Source organism: Sciurus carolinensis, chromosome 11 (assembly GCF_902686445.1).
Source record: "Sciurus carolinensis chromosome 11, mSciCar1.2, whole genome shotgun sequence".
Classification (NCBI taxonomy): Eukaryota; Metazoa; Chordata; class Mammalia; order Rodentia; family Sciuridae; genus Sciurus; species Sciurus carolinensis.
In genome coordinates, this window is record NC_062223.1 from 12,173,743 (window position 1) to 12,199,162 (window position 25,420).

The following is a 25,420-nucleotide window of genomic DNA, read 5'->3' on the forward strand; positions in this document are numbered from 1 at the left end:
CATCTGTATATGAATGTACATACAGATATGGACACCCAGATAAATTCAAGTTGGGTAGGTGTAAACATGTGCATGTATCTCGTCTGTGTGTGCTATTATAACAGACTGCCAGAGGCTGGGTAATTTATAAACAATAGAAGTTATTGCTTCCAGTTCTGGAGGCTGGGAAATCCAAGGTCAATGCACCAGTATTCAATGTCTAGTGAGGCCCTTCTTGCTGCATCCCCAAGTGACAAAATAATGCCAGAGCAGAAATCCAGATCTGGGAATAGAGCTGCCAGCTTTCCATCACTGTGCCCAAATGCCTGAGATGAACAACTTAAAAGAAAGATTAATTTATTTTTGACTCATAGTTCAGAGGTTTCAGTCCATGGTCACTTGGTCCCCTTGCTTTGGGGGCAAGGTAGAACATCATGGTTGGGAACACATGGTGGAGCAAAGCTCACCTCATGGAGACCAGGAAGCAGAGAGAGAGCAAGGGGCTGGGATCCCTTCAAGGGCACGACCCTGTGACCCAACTTATTTCCTCTAGGCTCCACCTCCTAAGGGTTCCACCTTGGGGTCCCAGTTAGGTCCCAGCCTTCAGCACATGAGCATTTGCGGGACATTTAAAATCTAAACCATAACAGCATCCCTGTGACTTCTTCCCTCCCTGAAGTGCCCTGTCTCTTAATACCATCACAACGGGGATTAAGTTTCAACACGAGTTTCGGGGACATGCAGGGCATAGCAGCATGGTGTGCGAGTGCTTTGAGGTATGTGTCCATCTGACCTGTGCTGGGAAACTCAGTGTTCCTCGCATGCCTGTGAGCAGATGACCAAACAAACCCAGAGGGGCTGCAAACAGAAGCTGGGGCTCATCTGGTCTTGGCCCTCCTTCCCTGTGTGTCCCAAATATCTGATCCACGTCCCAACCTCATGCCCCATAGTCAGCTTTATCTCTATTTAACTGAGACCACCACAGCCAAAGCAGACTGCTGTCAACATCTGACGCAATGTTCCCTGGTTCTCTCTAGTCCCTGCAGAGCCTCCGACTGGGGCTCTGCATCCAGTCTCTCCCACCAGCAACCACTCCCTTTCCTCTGTGGGTCTCTGTTCACTCCCTCTCTCCATCCCCAGTTCAATGACCTCAGGCCTCTTCCACATTAACAAGATCCAAAAGCCTCCCTGGATGCCGGAACTCCCTCCAGGGGCCACACTGTCTGTTTCTCTTCTCTGAAGCCATACCTCATAGGTGCCTCCTCATTTGCCTCCTCCACATCTCCTTCCTGACTACATTCACTACCCTCCAGCTCCTGTCCCCTTCTTCTCTGACACTGCTTTCATGAAGGACACTCATCACTTCCCTGTGCTGAATCCACACCTCAGTAGATTCAGTCCCACCTCCTTTTCGGGGGTGGGTACCAGGGATTGAACCACTCAACCACTGAGCCACATCCCCAACCCTATATTGTATTTTATTTGGAGACAGGGTCTCACTGAGTTGCTTAGCACCTCGCTTTTGATGAGACTGTCTTTGAACTTGTGATCCTCCTGCCTCAGCTTCCCGGGTCACTGGGATTACAGATGTGCACCACCACACACAGCTGGCCCCACTGCCTTGGTTTCTGAGATGCTACATGTTTGGAGCTCCCTCCCATGAACTGGATGCTCCTTCTTATTCTCTTTGGAGTTTCCAGTAGATGAGAGTCACTTTGTCACTTTGTCTGTCCTGATCCCACTCCTTCTCCAAGGGTCTGCTAATCCAACAGTTTCATAACCCTCCACTTCTTGTCATCACTAACAAGACCAGAAAGCACTCTAGATCCAAATCTCAATGATCACATGCTCCCTCTTGCTCTGTGTTCTGAGATAGAATGTATTAGTCTGTTTTCTGTGGCTGTAACAAAATTCCCAAGGCTGGATACCTCATAAAGAAAAGAGCCCTATTTATCTCAATGGCTTTGAAAGCTGGAAGTCTAAGATCAGGTGGCCCCATCCATTAGCTTCTGGTAAGGACCCCAAGGCAGATGACAACACGATAGTGGGAGTTCATGTAGATGAGATCTCTTGGTAAGAGGGGGAGCCAGAGAGATTCAGGGGCAAAAATTGCTCTTTTTTATAAAAACCAGCTTCAGTGGGAACTAACTGGGGTCCTACAAGAACTACACTAATTCCTTCTGAAGACAATAACCCCAGTTCCACCTCCTAAAGGCTTTACCACCTCCAAAGGACCCATCTTCCAACACATGAGCCTTTGGGGAATAAATCACATCCAAACCATAGCAGAAAGTTCCAGTCCATCTCTTGGTGCTTGCTCTGGGAAGGCAGGTTAGCATGAGTCTGGGCTGGCCCAGAGCAGAGAAAGACAGTAGCAAAGAGAGAATAACATAGATGCACAGAGGAAAAGAGAATAAGAGGCTCCAGATATTAAAAAAAAGAAAAGAAAAGAAAAAAAGAAAAAGAGGAAAAAGCTGACGAGACTACTTACAATGGTTTTTAATGAATTCCAAGTCTCTGTTCCTTATCAGCCCAGGATGTACTTTCTGCCACTGAGTGCTGTTAAGTAACCCTGAATTCTCCAAATGAATTTCCCTTCTTATTTAAGCTGAGGGGGTTTTGTTCCTTATTATTAAACATTCCAAAAGCAGCAATCCTTCCTCTATCATTTCTGAAGCACTGATGTTCCTCAGAAATCTTTCCCCAGGACTTCTGCCTCTGACATTCCAATGGAAATATAATGGAAGCCATCTGTGTAAATTCTAACTTAAATTTCCTAGTTGCCATTTTTAAAAAGTAAAAAGAAAAAGGTGCAAATAATTTTAATAATCTACTATATATGAAAATACATATTTAGCCTAACAAATCTAAATACTACCATTTCAACATTAATTGATATAAAAGTTATTAATGAAATATTTTGTAGTTTTCAGTTCATCCTAAGCCTTCAAAATCTGGTATCTCTCTTACACCAACACCATAGTTTGATTCAGACCAGCCCAGTTCAAGGACCCAGTGGTGGCTCTTGGCTACCATAATGGACAATTTCAACATACTCTAGAGCTTTGATTGTAAACCACAGAGCTAATGACTATTCTCAAATCTGTATTTAGAGACTTGAAAGAGAGCTTCATAAGTATAGAAAAGATTATATTGCATCCCTGCTTCAACCTTTTGGTGACTTCCCATTGGGATGAAGTTTAAACTCTCTTAGAAGGCCCATCAGGATCAGACCCCAACCCTCCTCAACAACTTCTGTTCTTAACACCCTCTGCCTTGCACCCTGAAACTCAGCCTCCTTCAATTCTTTGGTCAGGGATCTGAAATAGAGTGTATTAGTCTGTTTTCGGTTGTTGTAACAAAATTCCCGAGTCCACCAGCAGTGGTCTTCTCCCCAACCAACCCCCACTACACTGGGCTCACCCAACCCATCCTCAAAACCTGAGTTTGGATTGCTTGCTCCAAAAAGTCTTCTCTGGCTCCCCAGAGCCTGGGTTTAGTGCCCTAGTTATCATATGCAGAATTGTGATTGCAGTTGTCCCCACTGGTCACAAGTCTCATGTTAGCCTTCAAGTGGAAGTCTGTAGATGCACTTATAATGTCTGCACTCTCTGCCAGCCAGAATAGCCTAGGCACAGGCACAAAGCTCAGTTTGGTCGGAATTCCTTGCTCAGAAGGTTGCTGTGGAGCCAGCAGGCATGTGGAGTCTGCTGAACTCTCAGGGTCATTTCAAACCCCTGCTTGGGTGGGTTTGAGCAAGACTGTTTTATTTGATCTACAAAGTATTTATTTGAAAAGTTTTACAAGGTAATCAAAATCACATGTAGTCCCCACTTTAAATCCCATATTTAACAGAATAAAGTTGTACAAAGTCAATACTTATCTCAGAAAATCTGAGATATGTGATAGCAGCTAGCACAGTGGGAAGAACAACAGAGTGGAGAGAGCTGGGTTCTAGACTTGCTTGCTGTGTGATCACAGACAAACCTCTTGCCTGTTCTGGGCCCTGGTCTCCTTATCCACACAGTGAGATGTTTCAACTGAGTAACACCTTTCCGCTCTGATGGTGTGTGGCTCTGGACTAACAGAAAATTCCCAGGTTTGATGCTTTCCCACTGAACACAGCCAGAATCTAACTCCACATTCCAGTTAGCACAGGGGAATCCAGTTCTAAGTTTTTAGTGACCCAGAAGGTCCCCAAGGGAAAAAGGTGCACTCATACATTGCTGGTGGGACTGAAAATTGGTGCAATCACTATGGAAAGCAGTACGGAGATTCCTCAGAAAACTAGGACTGCAACCACCATTTGACCTAGATATCCCACTCCTCGGTTTATACGCAAAGGACTTAAAATCAGCATACTACAGTGACACAGCCACATCAGTGTTTAACAGCTCAAGTCACAATAGCTAAACTATGAAACCAACCTACATGTCCTTCAACAGATGAATGGATAAAAAAATGTGGTACACATACACAATAGAACATTACTCAGTCTTAAAAAAGAATGAAATTATGGCATTTGCAGGAAATGGAAATGGATGGAATGGATGGAAATAGAGAATATCATGCTAAGTGAAATAAGCCAATCCTAATAAAAACAAAAGTCAAATATTTTCTCTGATAAGTGGATGCTGACCCCTAGAGGGGGGAGAATGGAGGAATTTTGGATTGTGCAGAGGGGAGTGGGGGAGGGGTGGGGCAGTAGCAATGGGAAGGACAGTAGAATGAGCCAGACAATATTACCCTATATACATGTATGATTACACTACTGGTGTGACTCAGCACCCTGTACAGCCAGAGGAATGAGAAGTTGTGCTCCATTTGTGTACAATGTGTCAAAATGCATTCTACTGTCATATGTAACAAATAGAACAAATAAAAAATAATAATTAAAAAAAGAAGGTCTCCACGGGATAATTCTCAGCTCTGCAAATCCTTTGACATGGGAGCATTTGCATCCAGAAACTCTCCTTGAACTGGGAGGCTGCTGGGGAATCCCTCTGCTACCTAATGATCCTGAGCGCTGATCACAGTGATCCTAACCACAATTCAGTCCCTGGAGCCTCCAGTGGAGCCTTTCTGGACTCACCCAGGCTTGGAGCTGCTCAGGTGCTAAGGAGGGAGTTCTTCTCCGAGACAGGGTTAGGCACAGGTTTGGAGAAGGAGGGTGCTTTCAAGGGCCCATCACCCCTGCTGCTCCCAGCACTCTTCCCACTCCCCCACAGGGGCACCAAGTCCTGGCAGGAGATTGGCCCTGCAGCCCCCAAGCTGTTTGTCCAGCTGTCCTTGAAGCCCCAGGCCACAGGCTCTTATATACCTTGGCCTGGAGAATGTTGTCAGGCATCTGGACACCCATTGGGCCCAGTCCAAAAACAACAGTGCGTGGGAGGGGGCGCTGGCTGAACCACATCCCCCTTCAGTTCTCCCTTATTCTCCTCTGTACATACAGGAACAGATAATGCAAAAATTCTTTCAGTGGGGCCGTCTACACCTCTGGAGCAGCAGTTAAGAACTCAGCTCCGAAGTTAGAAAAGATGTGAACTAATCTGAGACCTCGTGTGTCCCAGGGTCTCAATGGACAACAGAACTCCACCAACGTACAATTTGCGTAAACACAGCATCTTGACTTTAAACTGCTTGCTATCAGCAGCAAGACTTGGAGATTTCTGCCCAGAAGAATTGAGACATACCCTCCCCCTTATGGCACTTTGCACTGGTTGATTTGTAGAGGGCCTGGGCTCTCTCCTGTTAAACTAGGGAACCCTAATCATCCCTTGTGTTAGGCCAAACATATGCCACCATAGCTGATGTAGTGTGATGGAGGGTCAGTCAAAGGAGAGGAAAAGTCAGAGACCCAAAATAGAAACACACCATACAGGGCAAAGAAAAGTCTAGAATGGTAGCCAATGCCCAAGAACGAAATTAACACACAGCAGAGAAGACCATTAGACTGGACCCAGAGAGATCGGGGTCATGATATGGCCACCCCAGTGGAGAAAGTGTGGGGTCCATCTGGGAAGGGACAGAGCTACAGTACTATGGAGGCCACTCTGCAGAACAGAAGGAAGAGAATTTCTATTACTCACCTTGTAGGACATCTTCCCTACTCAAATGAGTGTCGACTTTCTTAGAAATAGTTTGATAAGAGTCATTTGGAATTTCCTTGACCAAACAGGTATGAGATTGGTCACTGTACAGAAAAGCTCAGAAACATCATTGAGGATAGGGTTTCTCAACCCCAGCACCATTGACACTTTAGGTCAGGATGATTCTTGGTTGTGGGGCTCTCCTGGGCGTTGTTGGGTGCTTCACGGCATCCCTGGCTTCTACCCACCACAAGCCAGTAGCACCCAGTGGTAGCAACCAAAAACATCTCCAGACATTGCCAAAATGGAGGCAAAATGGCCCCTGGTGGAGAATTGCTGTTCATAAGGTCAGATATGCTTAGACATACTTTCTTTCTAAAATCAATGTGATAATCTCACCTTTCTTTCAGAAACAAATAGAAAGCATTCAAAATCACTGAGCTATGGGGCAGAAACTTCTTTTTTGTTCATTTGTTTTGTTTTCTCTTTGTTTCTTGTTGCCCAAGCCAGTCTCAAGCTCCTGGGTTCAAGTGAGCCTCCCACCTCAGTCTCCCAAGCAGCTGGGGCTACAGACGTGCACCACCATACACCTGGCTAGAAGTTTTTTAGGCTCTTTTTACTTGTATTAGCTCATTTAACAATGAGGCAGACAATGAAGTTCAGAGGAGTTTAACAACTTGCACTTTGTCACACAGCCAGCGAATGTGAAGTGAGGACTTGGATCCAAGCAGACTAACTCCAGAGTCCATGTTTTACATAATATGCACTGTGCAAATCAAAAACAGAATGCAGCAACCTGCTCTCTCAGCATCCCTGATCCACGATCTAACCAATCAGATCCCATGGAAAACCAACCAATCAGAGTTCAGCACTACCCTGATCATGAGTGACCAGAACCTGGGAACCAAAAACTGTTGGCAGAATTCAAGTGATGTCTTAGAAAGGTGGCTAAAAATAAAATAAATTCATGCTCATTTTTTTTAAAAAAAATCCCACAGAGAGAAGACCTGACAAAAGGAAAAACCTGTCAGGAAGGTGTAAGCTGGGACTCTGGAAAAGCACACCCACATGATGTGTGATGCTGGTCTTGGGTCCCACTCCATCAAGAGCAGCCTTTAACATCTGTGGTTTCTTCCAATTGAGCAAAGTATGATCCTATAAGATGTGAGCTGTCCAGAGAAGAAGAAGAAGCTGTCCCTAGAAGAGCAGACTGAGGTTGCCCAATTTAGCAAATAAGAATACAAGATGCCCCATTGAATTTGAATTTTTTAAATCAATGAATAATTGTTTAGCATAAGTATGTTCTATGATATTAGGAATATACTCAGGCTTTTTAGAATTATTCATTGATCTGAAGTTCACGCAACTGAGCCTCCTGAATGTTCTCTGGCAACCCTTCCCAGAGAGACTGTTTGGATTCTGTCGACTAAAAAAGATAAAAAACCCTTCAAGAGACCACTGCGTTTCCCAGAGCTCAGTCTTCTCCCTATAAAGAGGACAACAGCGTCCCACTTTTTCCCCTTTTGCTCCCAGACGCCCAGATGGACACTCCCATCTCCTCTCTCCACTCCCACTTCCATCCACCCTCTCCTGCCCTTTATACCCACTTGGAGAAATTCCACTGACACAAGGAATACTCAGAGGGTTAATCCTTCTGATACCAAGTCACACTTTAACTCATTCTGTCCAGGCCAAGGATTAAAAGCTGCCGGTGTAAGGGTCAAGGCTCCAGCAGACCCTGAGAGCCGAGCCATCCGGACCCCTGAAAGTGAGAAGAAGCTGCCAGAGAAAGGAGGGGACAGAACAGGGAGAGGGCAAGAGAAGGAGGGGCAGCCCCCAGGCCGCAGTGCCCCCACAGAGCCAGCTCAGTTTCAGCTCCAGGAGCTGCTCCGCAGTGGAAGCAGTGGCAGCCCCGCTTCTCAGGCAGAGAACCACAGGCAGGCGGCAGACAGACAGACCGAGTCTTGGTTCTGGAAGTCCTCAGCCTCCAGTCAGTTGGCCTGGCTTGGCCCCATGGCCTTCAATGACCTCCTGAAGCAGGTGGGGGGCGTCGGCCGCTTCCAGCTGATCCAGGTCACGCTGGTGGTCCTCCCCCTGTTCCTGATGGCCTCCCACAACACTCTGCAGAACTTCACCGCCGCCATCCCCACCCACCACTGCCGCCCGCCTGCCCACGCCAACCTCAGTGAAGATGAGGGACTGGAGGCCTGGCTACCCCGGGACAGGCAGGGGCGGCCTGAGTCCTGCCTCCGCTTCACCTCCCCACAGCGAGGACTGCCCTTTCCCAGTGGCACAGAAGCCAACAGCACGGAGGTCACGGAGCCCTGCACCGACGGCTGGATCTATGACAACAGCACCTTCCCTTCAACCATCGTAAGTGAGGTGAGTACCTGGGCTCCCCGGTCCGTGTGCCATCTAGACTCTACCTTCCCCTCTGAGACAGACAGACAGACAGACAGACACACTCAACTTCTCCAGGGGCCAAAATTGAAAGATGGAGAAAGGGATTCAAGAAAGGGATTTTTATTTGTAAAAAATAAAATAAAAAATAGATGTGAGAACTTCTAAGTTTTAAAAAATTGCTCTCAGCTCCCAGAACCAGAGGGGCAAACAGGACAGGGAAGTGTCGGGGGAGGAGGGTGACGTGGGGCCCAGAGCGCTAGCCTGGAGGAGGGTAGGGCTCCCGGCTGGTCCCTGCCTGATCTCGCCACCCTCTCTCCACAGTGGAACCTCGTGTGCTCCCACAGGGCCCTACGCCAGCTGGCCCAGTCCTTGTTCATGGTGGGGGTGCTGCTGGGAGCCATGGTGTTCGGCTACCTGGCAGACAGGTCAGTCCTGGGTAAGGCCGAAACACTGGGCTGGGATCAACAGCCCCTTGGTTGGACTCAGGGTCCCTGGGCGGGAGGCCTGCATCCCCAGCTGGGTCTGGTTTTAGGACCTATGGAGCACTAGATTCATCGCACATCATGGGGCTCTCCAAAGACCCTGGCCCAGGCTCTCCTCTCCAGGCCTCCGCTACAGCTCTTCCCTCCCATGACAGGCTGGGCAGGCGGAAGGTGCTGATCTTGAACTACCTACAAACAGCCGTGTCGGGGACCTGTGCCGCCTATGCGCCCAACTTTCCTGTCTACTGTGCCTTCCGGCTCCTCTCGGGCATGTCTCTGGCTAGCATCTCTCTCAACTGCATGACGCTGAGTGAGGATTCTCCCCCGTCCATTCCCCTCTGTCCAGACCCCTTCCAGCCCCGGCCTCCTGAGCCCTGCCTGCACTCCAGTCCCTCCCTTGGGTCTGCCCCTACAGCCAGTATGACAGCCTCCTTTCCGGGATGGGCCATCCCCACCCCTCATTTAGAAATGAGATTGTTGACTCCACTGTTAGAGCCAGCAGGTCATGTAAGTGACTGAGGCAGGCCAGGTACAGGAGGCAATAGGGAACGGTGAGGACTGTATCCAAAGGAAAGGTACATCCCCTCCAGAGACACCACAGACGCACTGCTCCAGCCAAGAGGTCCTAGGGGCATCAGATCCTACCCCTCCTTTTCGATAATGTGAAATATTCCCGATCTTTAATGTTGCAGTAGATCTAGTTGCTCTAAACATAGAACAAACAAACCAACATCATACAGACCAAACACATATGTGCACTGAGAATGGTCTGTCATGGGTCATCAGTGTGCTTCCTCTGATAGATCAGAAGCACACATTGCTTCTCCAAGGAGGAACCTGAGGCTGGGGAGAAGGGAAGGGACTTGCCACAGTCATCCCTCAAGCCCAGAAAGAAATCCAAAAATGTAGAATTCTCTGGACTAAAAAAATTAGCAGACTGGGCTAGAGCTAGGACACAACACCTAAGGATCTGGCTCCAAAGTCCAATCTAAGTACCCAAGGGTAGGACCCACGGTCAAGTCAGGAGCCCACCAGGAGTCTCTGTGGGCCACAGCAGAGAGGTGGCCCCGCTCCCACCTCAACTGAGCTCCAAGATGGAGAAAACCCACTGCTCTGGCCACTCAAAGGAAATCCAGCCCACGGCTGAGGAAAAGGAGAGGAGTTGCTGTTGAGGATAAACTGAGTGGGCAGAGATGCTCGGAAGGGAAAGAGGGCTCTAGGCTGGTCGGTGGGGAAGAGGAAGGTGGCAGGAGCGGAGGAGGGCAGTTCTTGGGGAGCCCACCTCCCCATCCTTACCTCTACCCAAAGTCCCCCACGCCACTCACCCCAGCACCCAAACTCATTTGCTGCATCGTCCACGGAGCCTTGGGAAAGACCAAGGTTGGGAGGAGGGGTGGCCTTTTCCCACCCAGCAGCCTGATTAGTTGCACCACCCTGTTCTCACCCTCTTTGCAGATGTGGAGTGGATGCCCATCCACACGCGCGCCTGTGTGGGCACCGTGATTGGCTATGTCTACAGCCTGGGCCAGTTCCTCCTGGCCGGCCTGGCCTATGCTGTGCCCCACTGGCGCCACCTGCAGCTGCTGGTCTCTGCACCTTTTTTTGTCTTCTTCATCTACTCCTGGTTCGTGGGGCCTGGGGTGGGAGGCTGTGCCACAGGAGCCCAGAGGGTTGCAAGAGACAGAACATCTCCCAGAGCTGGGCCCACACCCTACCCCACAGAGTCAGTCAAAACCAGAAGGCCAAACCCAATCCATCACATCATGTGACAGATGCTGAAACCAAGGCTGTCGGGAGAAGGTTTTGCCAGGTTATCCAGTTCTCTGGCTTCCCCCGTCCTCCAGCCTGCCTGCCCTGCACCCACTGCCTAGCACCCAAGAGCTAGGCTTCTGGGTTGGGAAATGGGTCATCACAAAGCAGGGCACTGCCCTGCGATCATAGAGAGGGGTTTGGCAAGACTTTTTGGGCTCCCAACCTCAAATAAAATCCCAATGAAGGCCTCTGGAAAGCCCAGCCCAGCTGACCGGAACCAAAGCCACACCAACACCCAACCCCATCCCCACACCCAGGTTCTTCATTGAGTCTGCCCGCTGGTACTCCTCCTCTGGGAGACTGGACCTTACCTTGAAGGCCCTGCAGAGAGTGGCCCAGATTAATGGGAAGCAAGAAGAAGGAGCCAAGCTGAGTATGGAGGTGAGACCCCCTGGAACCTCCCACAACACCCCGAATCCCAAACCCAGGACTCAAGACCCAGGACCCAGAGGGATTCTCTGAGAGAGGATCCCTGGGAGGAGCTCAGGCCCTGGGCCCTTCCCATCCCTCAGGTGCTCCGAGCCAGTCTGCAGAAGGAGCTGACCATGGGCAAGAGCCAGGCTTCGGCCATGGAGTTGCTGCGCTGCCCTACCCTTCGCCGCCTCTTCCTCTGCCTCTCCATGTTGTGGTAGGCCCAGACAGACACACTGACAGACGGACAGACAGACTGGCCAAGAGACAAAAAGCAGGCTGGGGAGGGAGGGGATGCTATGAATGGGAGAGACAGATGAGAGGGAGGGAAAGTCAGTGGACCTGCTCTGTGGGGCGGTTTTCCCACACCAGGGAGTCCTGAACACCCAGACAGGCCCCACTTCAACTCAGTCGCAGCCCCCAACCTGGATACCAGTCTCCCCAGCTTCTTCTCTCTCCAACTCTCTTCAAAGACAAAAGCATCTCACCAGGACCACTGATCTCCAGAGTCAACAGAATCACAGCATGCAGTTAGAGGCTGGTGTAGCTTGCAAAACACTCAGAGACTTTACAGGCCTGGTAGTAGCTTCCAGAAGTACAGACAGAGGCAGTAAGAGAACCAACACCCATCTCCACAAGGACATTTCGGTCAAAGATGATATAAACCAAAAATCTTCCTTTCCCTTTGCACTAGTCCCCACTGCTTCATATGTGGTACCCTCTTTCCCATCACCATGGCAATCCCATCACAGTTAGAAGAGCCTCGTCAGAAGGAACAAGGAATTACTGGCTTCCACTCTGGGATTTACTCTCTGTTGTGGGTTCTATCCAAAAACCTGAGCTTCATTTTGTGGGCTCCTAACATCTTTACAACATCCATCCCAGGACCATGGACAGGTTCCAGGCTGTCCTGGCTTCTCCCCACACCTTGGGCCTAAAGAGGTGGCTTGGACATCCACCTGTCCTCCCTTGACCCAGCACCACTAGACAAGATAAAGACTAAAACTACATAAATCCTACATAACAACTAAATGAAAATCCCCCAATACACTGAAGAACCGCCTTATCAGAAGATAAGAAAATTTGGAGTATTGGAGGACTGCCCCAACACTGAAACTGCAGCTTAAATATGCAGCTAAGTATCTGAAGAAATATTAGCGAAGATGTAATTCCAGGCCTTAGGCAGGGTCCCAAATGCAGCCCACCGCATTATTTAAAAGAGCACCCTCCCTTGAGCCTCCCTAAAAACTTCACTCCCCTCCTCTCTTTCCCCTAGGTTTGCCACCAGCTTTGCCTACTATGGGCTGGTCATGGACCTGCAGGGCTTTGGGGTCAGCATCTACCTCATCCAGGTGATCTTTGGAGCCGTGGACTTGCCGGCTAAATTTGTGTGCTTTCTTGTCATCAATTCCCTGGGTCGCCGGCCTGCACAGATGGCCTCACTATTACTGGCAGGCATCTGCATCCTGGTGAATGGGGTGATGCCCCAGGGTGAGCACCCATAAGCACCTTGGCCCTTCATCTTCAGCCCCATCCCCAGACATAACCCAACTTCTCAGAAGAAGGAGAGGCCAATTCCTCCAATCCCCCACTTCCAAGCTTCCGCTGTTCCCCCTCCTTTCTCTCCAGACCAGACAATTGTCCGTACCTCCCTTGCTGTGCTTGGGAAAGGCTGCCTGGCTGCTTCCTTCAACTGCATCTTCCTGTACACTGGGGAGCTGTACCCCACAGTGATCCGGTGAGTGGGAGCCTCATGCAGGGAGGGCTTGGGGAAGGACATTCTCCTGCACACAGTTCACAATCAGTCCAATCCCCCTCCAGCACTCTCAGGTCAAGGCACAGAGTAGTCACTCAAAACACCTCTGCAGTCTCACTCACACTTAGTGTGGCTTCCCAGCCCTGACCTGACACCAGAAGAAGATCTCAAAAGAGTCAGCCACATGGGCAGGATAGGGAGCCCTGGAGACTCATGAAGGAAGAAAGACTGAATGAATTGAAGAATCTTCAAAACACGAGTTAGAAGCTGCCATTAAATCTAAATCCCACCTAAAAACAAAGTGGCCCAACTGAAACCAAAAATGACACAAACTTGAAGGTCATTTCCTGCCCCAGTAGTTACACCTGATGACATGCCAGCAGCACACATAAACAAGCACTGCTTTTTCGAGTGCCAAGATTAGGCAAGAAGGGTATTGTTTCCTCAAGAAACAAGAAATACCTACCTATTTCCAGAATAGACATCACCAGATGTCAGAGAAATTTCTGGCTTCCCTTGGCCACTTGAGATGAGAAACTGGAGGGATCATAGATACCATCTGTGCCCTGATGGGACTTCAGTGGAAAGAACATAGCACAAAGCTCTACTCTGTACCAGGCACTGTCTTAAACTTTTTACAAATATTAACTCAATCCTCATAGCAAGTCACTGAGGCTGGTATGATCATTATTTCCATTTTACAAGATGAAAACAGGGCTGGGGATATAGCTCAGATGGTAGAGTGCTTGCCTCCGATGCACAAGGCCCTGGGTTCAATCTCCAGCACCACAAAAAAAAAAAAAAAAAGTGAAAACAGACACAGAGAAGTTATTGCTCCAAGATCACACAGCAAGTAAGAAATGGAGCTTTCATTTAAATTTCAGCCCCAAGCAGTCTGCCTTCTGAGTCAATGTTTTTAAGCTCTTTTCTCAGAGAGAATTTTCTTAGCTCATTCTTAAACATGCAGAGTCCAGGTCCCTTCCCTGGGGATCCTACTCCAAAAGGTCTGGATGGGACTGAGTCCACTGTAACTCAAAACTTCTTCAAGGCATCTGAAAATCGCTAGTCTAATGCAACTGTCTCATTTGACAAATAAGAAAACTGAGGCCCAGAGAGAATAGGGACCTGCCCAAGGTCACACAGAAAGTTAAGGGTGGAGGTAAAATTCAATCACAAGTCTCCTGATTCTCTGGCCAGAGGTCTCCCAACTTCCCTTTAAAAAAAAAAAAAAAAATCACCAAAAGAACCGTCAAATTCATTTGCTAATCTGTTGAGGAACAGAGGAGACACCCAGGGCTGGCCCTGGGCTGGGCCTGAGCTGCCCTGCTCCAGATGTGGCCAGCACTTCAGCACTTACGCTAACAAATGCCCTACCTGGATCCCACAGGCAGACAGGCTTGGGAATGGGCAGCACAATGGCCCGAGTGGGCAGCATCGTGAGCCCCCTGGTGAGCATGACGGCGGAGCTCTCCCCCACCATTCCTCTCTTCATCTATGGCGCTGTCCCCGTGGTTGCCAGTGCTGCCACTGCACTCCTGCCAGAGACCCTGGGCCAGCCACTGCCAGATACCGTGCAGGACCTGGAGGGCAGGTGGGTCCTCTCTCACAGAGGAGCAGGGACTTACCCAGGTCACACGCCCACACTGGGGTGGCATAGGGCTCTTTGTCCCTTTGTCTCCAAAGATTCTCCTGGAATCCCTGGGGCTCCCAGCTCCAGGGGGCGGTAGACACATGGGGCAGAGAGAAGGTGGGCAGGCAAGCCCAGTGGAGAGCCCACCCTGACTTGCCAGTGCAGGCCTGGAGGCTGAATACACAGAGATCCCTTTTCCTGCCCCCAGGAGAAGAAGGAAGCGGCGACAACAGCAGCAAGAGCAGCAGAAGCAGATGGTGCCACTCCAGGCCTCAGCACAGAACGGACTCTGAGGACCAAAAGGGCCTCACACAGCCCTAAATGGAGTGAGGGTCCCATGGTCCCTCCAGCTCCCCACACAAGGAGGGGGAGGGGTGACAGCCTGAGTGTGGGGACTGTGGTTCAGAGAAGCACCTCCCAGGGGTCCCCCTCCCCAAGTACACCACACTAAGACTACATCATTAAACGGTCTGACTGTGCGCAGCATCTCGAATGGAATCGCCAATCCACGACCGCCAGCTTCTAGCCCCCGGGGTCTCACGGCGCCCCTCCACCGCCACCTCTTCTACCCCCAGGACTTCACGGACGAGCTCGGATGATTAGACAAGACTCTCTCTTCCTACCTCGGCCCCCGCTCACTCTCTTCTCCCTCCCTCCTGCTCTAACCTGTGAGGTTTAGAGACTATCTTCTGCCCCACCCCCTCCCAGAATTTGACAAGAAGTTGAAATGAAAGCAGCCAATCAGAGGGTTTGTCTCAAGCTCCTCCCCTCTCTGTGAGCTCAGGTGGGAACTTCTAGCTGCAAAGGAGGAGAAAAGGGACAGACCTTCCAGAAATTCTCTAGATTACTGCAGCGTGTCCAGACTCAACACCAGCCAGCCCTCCCAGTGCCGAGGTTAGAAGTTTAGCACCCTAGCTAACCTGATCTTTCCCCCTGCACTTGGTGGTCTCTCTTTATTGTTCTGCCTCCTGTGGGCCCAGGGCTGATGGAGGGGAAAAAGGAGGGAGGAAGAGTCTAGATTTCCAGCAGGAAGAACCAGTAGGACTGTTAATTATGTGCCAGTCACTGTCCTAATCAATTTGCATATACTACCTCATTTCCTCCTCCCAGGAGGTAGATACCTTTATATTCCCCACTTTACAGATAAGGAAATCAAGGCACAGAGAGACCAAGTAACTAATCGTGGAGTCAGGATTAGAATCCAGACGAATGCACCAGAATATGTCTGCTTAATCCCTCTACTGCCTGGAGCCATGAGGCACTGAGGCTCTAGCTTTCTCCACCCACAAGGCCTAGTTTCTCCTCCTTCCCCCTCAGATGAAAAGAAAAAGAGAAGGAGAAGGGGAAGAGTGGAGGGGATCATGGGAGGAACCTTGCGAAGGGAGCAATGGAAAGCAATTTAGAGTCTACAGTCAGGAAAATACCAGGATGTGCCACATCTGTGTCAGCAAGGGACCCTGCTTCAGGAGAGCCTGGGGTGGCGTGGGGAAAGGCAGCCCTTTCGGTGGCAGTAGTGAGGGGACCTACAATGCCCTGCCATAAATGTGCTTGTTCAGCCATGCTCTCTGGTGGCACACTGCCTGTGACCCCTTTCCCAGAAGCCAATCCAGACCCTCATCCCCCAGGGAATGTCCACATGCCTCAGGTCATACTCACTGATTGAGACCCTGGGGTTCAAGTGGAGTCTGAGCCATCTGAAGCCGACAGGAGGCCTGGAAAATCCCAAGGCTGTGCGAGAGCTCACAGCAGGACTCTCAGGACAAATCTGGTAGACCTGAAGTCCTCCTCACCCACTCCTCCTGGAGCCTCTGGAGACTTGGCATGGCCCATGGTGCTGCCACTCCCAGGCCATCATGGTCCCGCTAGATGACTGAGGACCATTGATCCCATGCTTGCTGAGATTTCTCAGACAGCTCTGAGCCCCATGGGGCACCAGGAGTCTTCACCAGCCTGGAGCAGGGAGCTGGGACTGAGACTGGGAGGTAGACACATGACGAGACTCCTGGATCTAGCCATGCTTCTACAGATCTGGGATTCTTGAGACCAGTCGGTTTCCCTACCCCTCAAAATCCTGTCAACAACTCTGACATGCTCTGATTCCTCCTGTGGGTCTCTCATCTCTGTGCTCAGATCACCTGGTACTGCACTGGCCTCAATGAGGCTGCCCGGAGCTAGCCCCTGGCCTGCCTAGCTGCTTCCTCACTGGTACAATCCTGGATGCTGACTTAGATAGTTCAGACCATGTCTACAGAATATACTCCCCTAGCTCCTGACCTATACTCATCCTGTGCCCCTGAGTAAATAGAGCCTGTATTAGTCTGGTTTTAATTGCTATAATGCAAAACTTGAGGCAGGCTAACTTTAAAAACATAGCTGTTTATTTTCGCTCAAGGTTCGTTCAAAGGTTGAGGGCCTGTATCTGGTTGGTGATGGCCCTCTTACTGACAACACGGGACAACACGGGACATCACGTGGCAAGAGACAGGAGCACATATGTCTCCTTCAGCCTCTCTCTTCCTGTAAAGCTGACAGTATTCAATCATAATGACCTTATGATAGCTGATCTGGTCACAATTACCTCCCAAAGGTCCCACCTCTAAACACCATCATCAAATTAAGTTTTCACCCTCCTAATACTGCACAATGGAAATTAAACTTCAACACATGAATTCTTGGGGAATACACTCAAGCTATATACAAAGCACAGTAGAACCCGGCCTTCCTCCCACTTCTATGTCACTAGGAGGTGACTTCTGACCCTGCCTCCCCAAGAAGTCACACACACAAACACACACACACACACACACACACACACACACACACACACACACATCTGAATACAGGCTCAGATCCCATTCTCCAGCCTTGGCCCTGAACCTGAGTTCTGACATTGTCCTGCCCCAACCCCAGGGTCATAGATGTTATCCCCAGTCTGAACCACAAGGTCCTACTCTCAGCCAGTGTGGCAAGGACTTTGTGACCACTCTCAGTTTCCTGACCAGGAGAAAGCACTTGAGAGGATCCTCAAGAGGAGATCCTCACCAGATCTGGTAGAGTGCTCACCAGGTCCCACCTCTACAACCCAGGCTTCAATCTACTCCAAAGCCCACCCTTGGGTTCTTTTATCCCCCTTCTCGTGGGACCCCTTAGAGAGCAAATGTCCCACCAGCTAGGCTTTCACATCATGTGGTAGGCTGAACAATGGACCTTCAAGATGTCCACAGCCTCACCCCAGGAACCTGTGAATATGATACCTTCCATGATAAAAGGAATTTTGCAGATATGATTAAATTAAGGATTTTGAGATGAGGAGACTATCCTGGACTATCTGGGTTGGCCCGATGGAATCGTGATTCTAAGTACTTTTAAGAGAGAGACAGATCAGAGTGGGCAGTCGGAGATGTGGCAACAGAAGCAAGAGGCTGGAATAATGCCATGAGGAACCACAATAAGTTCAAGTCAGGATCGATACCATAAACCTCAGTTAACTGTTCACAAGTTAAAATAATTTCTGATCATTTTCAACCAAATAAACACAGTTGGTGTTATTAATTAAAAAATGGAGTGGACTGGGTGGCCAGGCATGGTGGTACATACCTATAATCCCAGCATCTCAGGAGCTGAGGCAGAAAGATCACAAGTTCAAGGCCAGCCCAAGGGCTGGGGATATGGCTCAGTTGGTAGAGTGTTTGCCTCCCAAGCACAAGACCTTGGGTTCTAAACCCCAGCACTGGAAAAAAAAAAAAAAAAAAGAGGTCAGCCTGGACAACTCAAACCCTGTTTCAAATTTTCTTTTTAATTTAAAAGGACTTGGGATGTAGCTCAGAGGTAGAATACTCCTAGGTTCAATCCCCAGTGCTACAAACACACACAAGAAAGAAAAGATGGAGTTTCCTCTGGGTTTGATGATGTCATTGAGGCACTAATCTAACCAATCTCAGAGCTACCTACATCTATTCTAATTGTCTACTTTCAGTTACAGAAGGAGGCGTGTTGTTTTAAAACCTTTAAGAATGGAAAAGAAAAATTTCCAGTTATCAGTCAGCCATGGTGATACACACCTGTAATCCCAGCAGCTTCAGAGGCTGAGCCAGGAGAATGGCAAGTTCAAAACCAGCCTCAACAACTTAGGGAGGTTTCAAAGCAACTCAGTGAGACCCTGTCTCTAAATAAAATATAAAAAGGGCTGGGTACGTGGTTCAGTAATTGAGCATCCCTGGGTTCAATTCCCAATTTAAAAAAAAAAAAAAATCCAATTGTCAGGGAATAACAGGGTCCAAAATAACTCCCCCACTACAAACAACTAGAAAACTGAATGAAATGTGGGAAAAAACTTTCAGATAACTGGCAGTACAGGACTAATTTCTGAGAGAAGAGAAACAAACTAGGTGAGTCCTACCACTGCCCAGACTTTCTTCCTGGGGGCAGCTTGGCTCTTTTTGGATCCCACAGTTCAAAAGTGAGAGCCAAACAGAGCCTGGCAATCTCATGGAGCTGAAGAGAACAAAAGAGAAGTTCAGAGTGGCCAAGGCAAATAGAATTTACAGAACAAAAAAGAGCTATGTAAAATTTCTAGAAAGGAGAAATCTATGCAAGCATGGAGGTCCACAAGTCTGTAGAACATAAAAAGAACCCCTACCACTCAATAAAAAGAAGTCAATTTAAAACTAGGCAAAAATTTTGAACACACACTTCACTGCAGAAGATACATGACTATCCAATAAGCATAAGAAAAGATGCTCAGTCATTAGTCATCAGAAAAATGCAAATTAACCACAATGAGATACCACTTCATATCAGTGCAAATGGCTAAAACTTAAAAGACCTAGTTCTATCTCACAGTGTGATGCCCTGTGCCACCTTGGGACTCTGCAGAGTCCCCAGCAGCAAAAAGACTCTCACCAGATATAACCCTTGACTTTGGACTTCCGGTCTAGAATTCCATGTGACCAAGATGCAGGCACATACCAAGACTCGGCCAGAGAGACATAACCACCCTGGACTTCACCTAGGAGTCAGTGATTCACAGATGAGGCCCAGCAGAGAATCCCCATGGCAGTGGGTCCACAGTTCAGCTGTGGACAAGTGTCTTCACCAGACTAGTTGGTGGGTCACACCATTCAAAGCCAGGTTTGCCAGTTGTTTTATTTGGCTTTTTCACTGCTTTGACTAAATGATCTGACCAGCACAATTACAAAGGAGGAAAGGTTTATTAGAGGGCTTATGGTTTCAGAGGTCTTAATCTATAGAAGGCTGGCTCCATTCTTCGGGGCTCGAGGTGAGGCAGAACATCATGGCGGAAGACTGTGGCAGAGGGAAGCAGCTTGCATCATCGGGAAGCAGAGAGAAGGAGAGACTCCACTATCCAGATACAAAATATATACCTCATAGCTACGCTGCAATTCCCACCTCCTCCAGCCACACCCTACCACTTCAATTAGTTCCATCAGGGATTAATTCACTGATTGGGTTAAGACTCTTACAACCCAATCATTTCTCCTCTGAACCTTCCTGCATTGTCTCTCATGTGAGCTTTTGGGGGACAGCTCACATCCAAACCATAACACCAGTCATCCCTAGAATTTCCCCAGCTACCCAATGGACTGTCAATAAATTCCTTCCCCAACGAAAAAAATAAAATAGAAGACTGATCATATCAAGGTGTTGGCAAGAAGGTGGAGTAAGGGGAACACTCATACATTACTGATTGAAGTGTAAAATCTGGAAACACTTTGGAAAGCAATTTGACAGTTTCTTTTTTTTTTTTTTTTTTTTGCGGTACCGGGGATCGAATTCAGGGCCTTGTGCTTGCGAGGCGAGCACTCTACCAGCTGAGCTGTCTCCCCAGCCCGACAGTTTCTAATAAACATAAGTATAGTCAACCCTCTGCATCCATGGGTTCTGCCATAGGGATTCAACCAGCCACAAACCACAAATATTCAAATAAAATTGTGGGAAAAAAATTGTGTCTATGCTGAACAAGTGTAGACTTTTTTCTGTGCCATTATTCCCTAAATAATACAATATACAATTTACTTTGTATTGGGCATTTTAAGTTATCTAGAGATGAGATGACTTAAAATATATGAGAGAAAACTAAAATAAATGAATAAATAATAAATAGCATCGTTATCAGAAAAAGAAAAGTATATGGGAGATTGTACATAGGTCACGCAAATACGGTTCCATTTTACATAAGGGACCTGGGCATCCACAGATTTGGGTGTCTAAGGAGAAACCTGGTATCAATCCCCTATGGATACCAAGGGACCACATATGACCCAGCATTTCCACTTCTAGGTATTTTCCTAAGAGAAATAAAAGTATGTGTGCACTCACTGTCCACAAGTGTTCAGAGAAGCTTTATTTATAATAGTCAAAAACTAGAAACACCAATAGAGTAGAAGGAGGGGGCTAGGAAAAGGGAGGAAAGGAGGGAAAGAGGGTGACTAAGGACTGAAATAGAGCAAATTAAATCCCATGCAGGGGCTGGGGCTGTAGCTCATTGGCAAAGCACTTGCCTAGCATGTATGAGGCATGCAGGTTCGATCCTTAGCACATTAAAAAAATTAACAACAAAAAAAAGAGGCATTCTGTCCATCCACAACTACAAAAAAAATTTTTTAAGTGAAATAAATAAATCCCACGCATGTAGGTTTATGTCAGAACAAACCTAACTATTATTTATAACTATAATGCACTAATAAAAGCATTTTTTAAAATGTGAGAAACAACCATTTTTACTGACAGGTGAATGGATAAACCAACTGCGGTCACACATGCAATGGAATGCTACTCGGTAATAAAAATGAATGAACTACTGACACACCATGATACCCACGAATCTCAAAAACAATTTTGCTGAGCAAAAGAAGCCAGACACAAAAGAATATGTAATGTATGATATTGTCCACCTGAAACTCTGTAAAAGACTAATCGATTGCTGAGGGCAGAAGACGAGGATTAACTGCAGATCTGGGGAAAGGGTGCTGGAAATGTTCTATGCAGTGCTTATATAGGTGAAAAATTGCCAAAATTTGTCAAACTGTGCCCCCTAAAAAGATGCATTTGACTGTACCTAGTAAACCCCCAAAAAGTTTGTTTTTGTAAAATATTTGAGAATGTTTGATGAGCTAATGAAGTGGATTACAGTGGACATTTCCTGGGTGTTAGCCCAGGTGAGGAAATCCAGTCCTCTGCTACCTTCTAACCCCATGTCCCCATTTTACAATTGCCACACACAGTCACAGACTGTGTGACTCTGAGGTGAGTTTTCTGAACATGGGAAGACCCTGGCGTTACAAAGAGCTTGCCCTAAATGCAGGGAAGAGACTTGCTAGAGTTAGGGGGCTTGATGGCAGAGGGGACGTCAAAACCCCTGCAGGAAGCTGCACTCCCCCGCCCAGCCCCACCAGAGAGTCACTGCCACAGTTTAATGTTCAACTTCAGTATCTCAGAATGTCAAGGACCTGGGGAATCAGACAATTCCACAAGGTGGATAGGTGGTACAGAGGAAGGGAGGAAGAAGGGGTAGGGACAAAGGGGACATTCCTGAAGACATTGGGCTCAGAGTCTTAGAGACAGAAATAGCTCTCGGTAGCTGGGGCTAAGAGACAGAGAACAATCAAGGAGCTCCGATGGGAAAGATAGCAGAGTTGGGAGGGGTCCTTTCATCTCTAGCAAATTAAAACACCTCTCCCCAAACCCAAACATACCAAATTATGTTCACCCAGGCCTGCCAAGTGGTTCATCAGGCTGAATTCTGTGCTTCGTAGCTGTCACACTGATCATGTTCTTAACTTCTGTTCTCATCAGTGGTCTTTGGTCCCAAAAGGGGGCATGACTGCAAGGACACAAAGATTTCAGGGAATCAGGAACAGGAAACAGTGCATTCAGGCCCCTTGGAAACCAGAACCAGGAAGTGGAGCACCATTTCTGCATGCTCACTGCATTTCTTTCTCAACCCACTTCGTCTGTGTACTCATACTGCAAGGTGACCACCAGTCCCCGCTCAGCTTCCTCATCTCACAGACGGAAGGCCCAGCACCAGCTGGAACGTTTCTGTGTCTCTTAATTCAAATTCTTCGAGACGGCTGACTGGCTTCGAGCAACCCATTGCTAGGCTGCCTCACCACTTGGCTCAGGCAACCACATTTCATCTAATAAATGCACCAAGGTGAGCATGGTGGGATTACCAGGCCCCCTGCCAGTTAATCATGGCTGTGTGAAGAGGAGACACCCTGAGAAAGGGCTGTGGTCAGGCACAGCCCCCAAACTTACTAATGCAGCGTCTGAAAGTGGTAAAAGTGGAGCCACATCCCCACTAGGAAGAACCAGGACCCGGAAGCTGAAGGTAACTAAGCACAACTAGTCCTCCCTCGAGGCTCACAGGCAGCCTATGCAAGACTCTCCCTGCATGGTTGTGGGAGCCTCCTTCAGCACATGCCTAACCCAAGTTCTGAGAAATCCTCATCCACTCACCCTGGCTTATATGTAACCAATCCTCCCATTCTACTCCCCACTTTCCCTTCTCTGCTCTCCAAAGGAACTATCAGCCTACCTCTTGCTCTTCTGTTCAAAATAGCAGTTTGATCCAAAAGCTCAGAGTTCTTGTCATCCATAGCAAAGAGTCTGCATGAGTGAGTGAGCATCTTGACTTTCCTCCTAAATGGAAAGTACTCAGTAGTACTCTAACCATTTTTTTATTTCACTGACCGACAGAGTCAGATGCACACGGTTATGCCATTCCCTGAGACAACCCCAAATATGTCTGTGTGGAGATGCCACGGATAATATCATCTTTCAATGGGTACCGTACATGGGACTATCATCCACCACAACATATGGATGGAGCCACTAAAAAGCCTATTTTATATAAAGCACAGCCAAGATACTTCTTCCTTGGGCCAATAATGTCAGTCTGTGGCTGCCTCAGAAGAATATCTCATTAAGATAATAGGCAGCTTACATGCCTAACCCAATGTGAAGCTGGACCTTCTGGGATATTAAGCAAATGAAAAGGCTCACAAGCCAACAGGGACTACTTAAGTGAGATGTTTAATCGTCATAATGAAGACACTCCACCCCAGGCCACATGGCTGCATCTAGTAAGCACAACGACACTGGTAGGTCATCTGAGAAAGACAAGTACAAGCTAGCCCCTTGGGAAGAATTCCCAAATGACCCAATACTTCACCAGTTTGAATGCAAAGCAAAAATAATAAACATAACAAGAAAAAATGGTCAACGCAGGTTATGATAAAAACCTATCCCAACTCTTCTTGTTGTTTTCTCCTGAATTAAATAAACTGGGCAATAAATAGCAGCTTCTCTCTGAACCTATGTTAGTTAGGACTCTTGTTTCCAAGTGGCTATAATTCAACTCTAGCTAATTTGACCATAAAAGGTGAGTATTTAACCAAAACACAAGATGGGCAGAGGTGGGACTGACTCTAGAGACAATGGAAACCAGGACCATGGATGTCACCAGAATCTTTGCTGGTTCTCATCTCTGCTTGTCTTGCATGCTGGGTGTGTCTACTGGGCATACAATGCTTTGCATGGTGGCCCCTTTCCATTCTGGTCTCATTCTTACTAATTCCCTGACTAGGGAGAAAAGGAATCTTTGTCTCCCAACTCCAGCTTGGAAAATTTTTATGGAAGGACTGAGTTCCTGGCGTGAGTTATGTCCCTACCCACCGAGTCAATGACTTTAGGGCAGGGGGCGTGAGTTATTACAAATGACCTAGACCAAGTCTCCTGTTTACACCTGACCTGCAGATTGATACCAGCCACCACCTCACTCTCTACTTCCTGGTGTGACTGCCGTTTGTTTTCTCATTTTCTCTCTATACCCTAAGACCAGTCTCACATCTGTCATTTATCATAGCCTTTATCAAGTTAAGTGCAAGGTTCAATTAGGCAGTAATTCTCTGGGTCTCTCTCAAATCTGCCACTGTCTATTCCTAGATATTGGTTCCTGTTAGTGATGATGTAATTCTCTTGACTCAAGGCACAGAAGTACACATAGATATTTTGATCCCTAGGGGTTTCAGGTGCACACAAGGAGAACACAAATGGTACAAGCCAAGAATAACCCTAAGGTGGCCCCTGCAACTGTTGCTCTTGCTGACGACAGGTGCCTCAGAGCAGACCAAAAGCCCAAAGAGTCTGAGTACTGCACTGAGCAATTTCTAATCTAGGCTACATGTGGATTTCATCGCTAGACTACATACAGATTTTGTTCTTTTCATTCCTCCAACTTCTCGCCTCTGTTCTACATCCTCTTGCTTCCTGTCCTTCTGTTCTTCAGTTTCTGTCCAAAATATCTTTAACCTAGTTACCACAGGGTGTCCCATGTGTAGCTCCAAAGTCCTATTTCATTCATGTATTTCCATTAAAGTGTTGTTAAAATTAATCTGCAGTCTTCTTTGGCATGGCCCCACAATATATTTCTTTTTTTCTTAGTATTTTCAGTTGTAGATGGACACAATATCTTTATTTTATTTATTTATCTTTTATGCGATGCTGAGAATTGAACCCAGTGCCTCTCATACATGCCGGGCAAGCATTCTACCACTGAGCCACAACCCCAGCCCCAACATATTTCAAATAGAAGCTATATAGGACAACATGTAGAATCACAGCAGTTATTTAAATAAAATAGAAATTCCATTGCTCCTGGAATAAGATGTTCGAATGCCAATATCCTGAATTTCATATCATATGGTGTTTGCATACACGTTACTAAAAATCCCACAGTAATAATAAAATTCACGATGAAAGATTTTCCTCCAACAAAATTAAGATTATCAAGCAGCTATGCTTGAAGGACCTACTCGCTTGGACACATGTTAAC

At 47.7% G+C, this 25,420-nt stretch overlaps 1 protein-coding gene across 1 annotated transcript; it reads left to right on the forward strand.

The window, feature by feature from the left end:
- The first annotated feature begins 7,781 nt into the window (after positions 1-7,781).
- Slc22a6 (solute carrier family 22 member 6) lies at positions 7,782-15,029 on the forward strand. Its single transcript, XM_047518232.1, has 10 exons — positions 7,782-8,450; positions 8,793-8,896; positions 9,109-9,263; positions 10,409-10,577; positions 11,023-11,146; positions 11,278-11,393; positions 12,453-12,667; positions 12,806-12,914; positions 14,320-14,523; positions 14,771-15,029. Exons 1-10 carry the CDS (start codon positions 8,082-8,084, stop codon positions 14,853-14,855), a joined length of 1,650 nt encoding a protein of 549 aa, XP_047374188.1. The 5' UTR covers positions 7,782-8,081; the 3' UTR covers positions 14,856-15,029.
- The last annotated feature ends 10,391 nt before the right edge of the window (positions 15,030-25,420 follow it).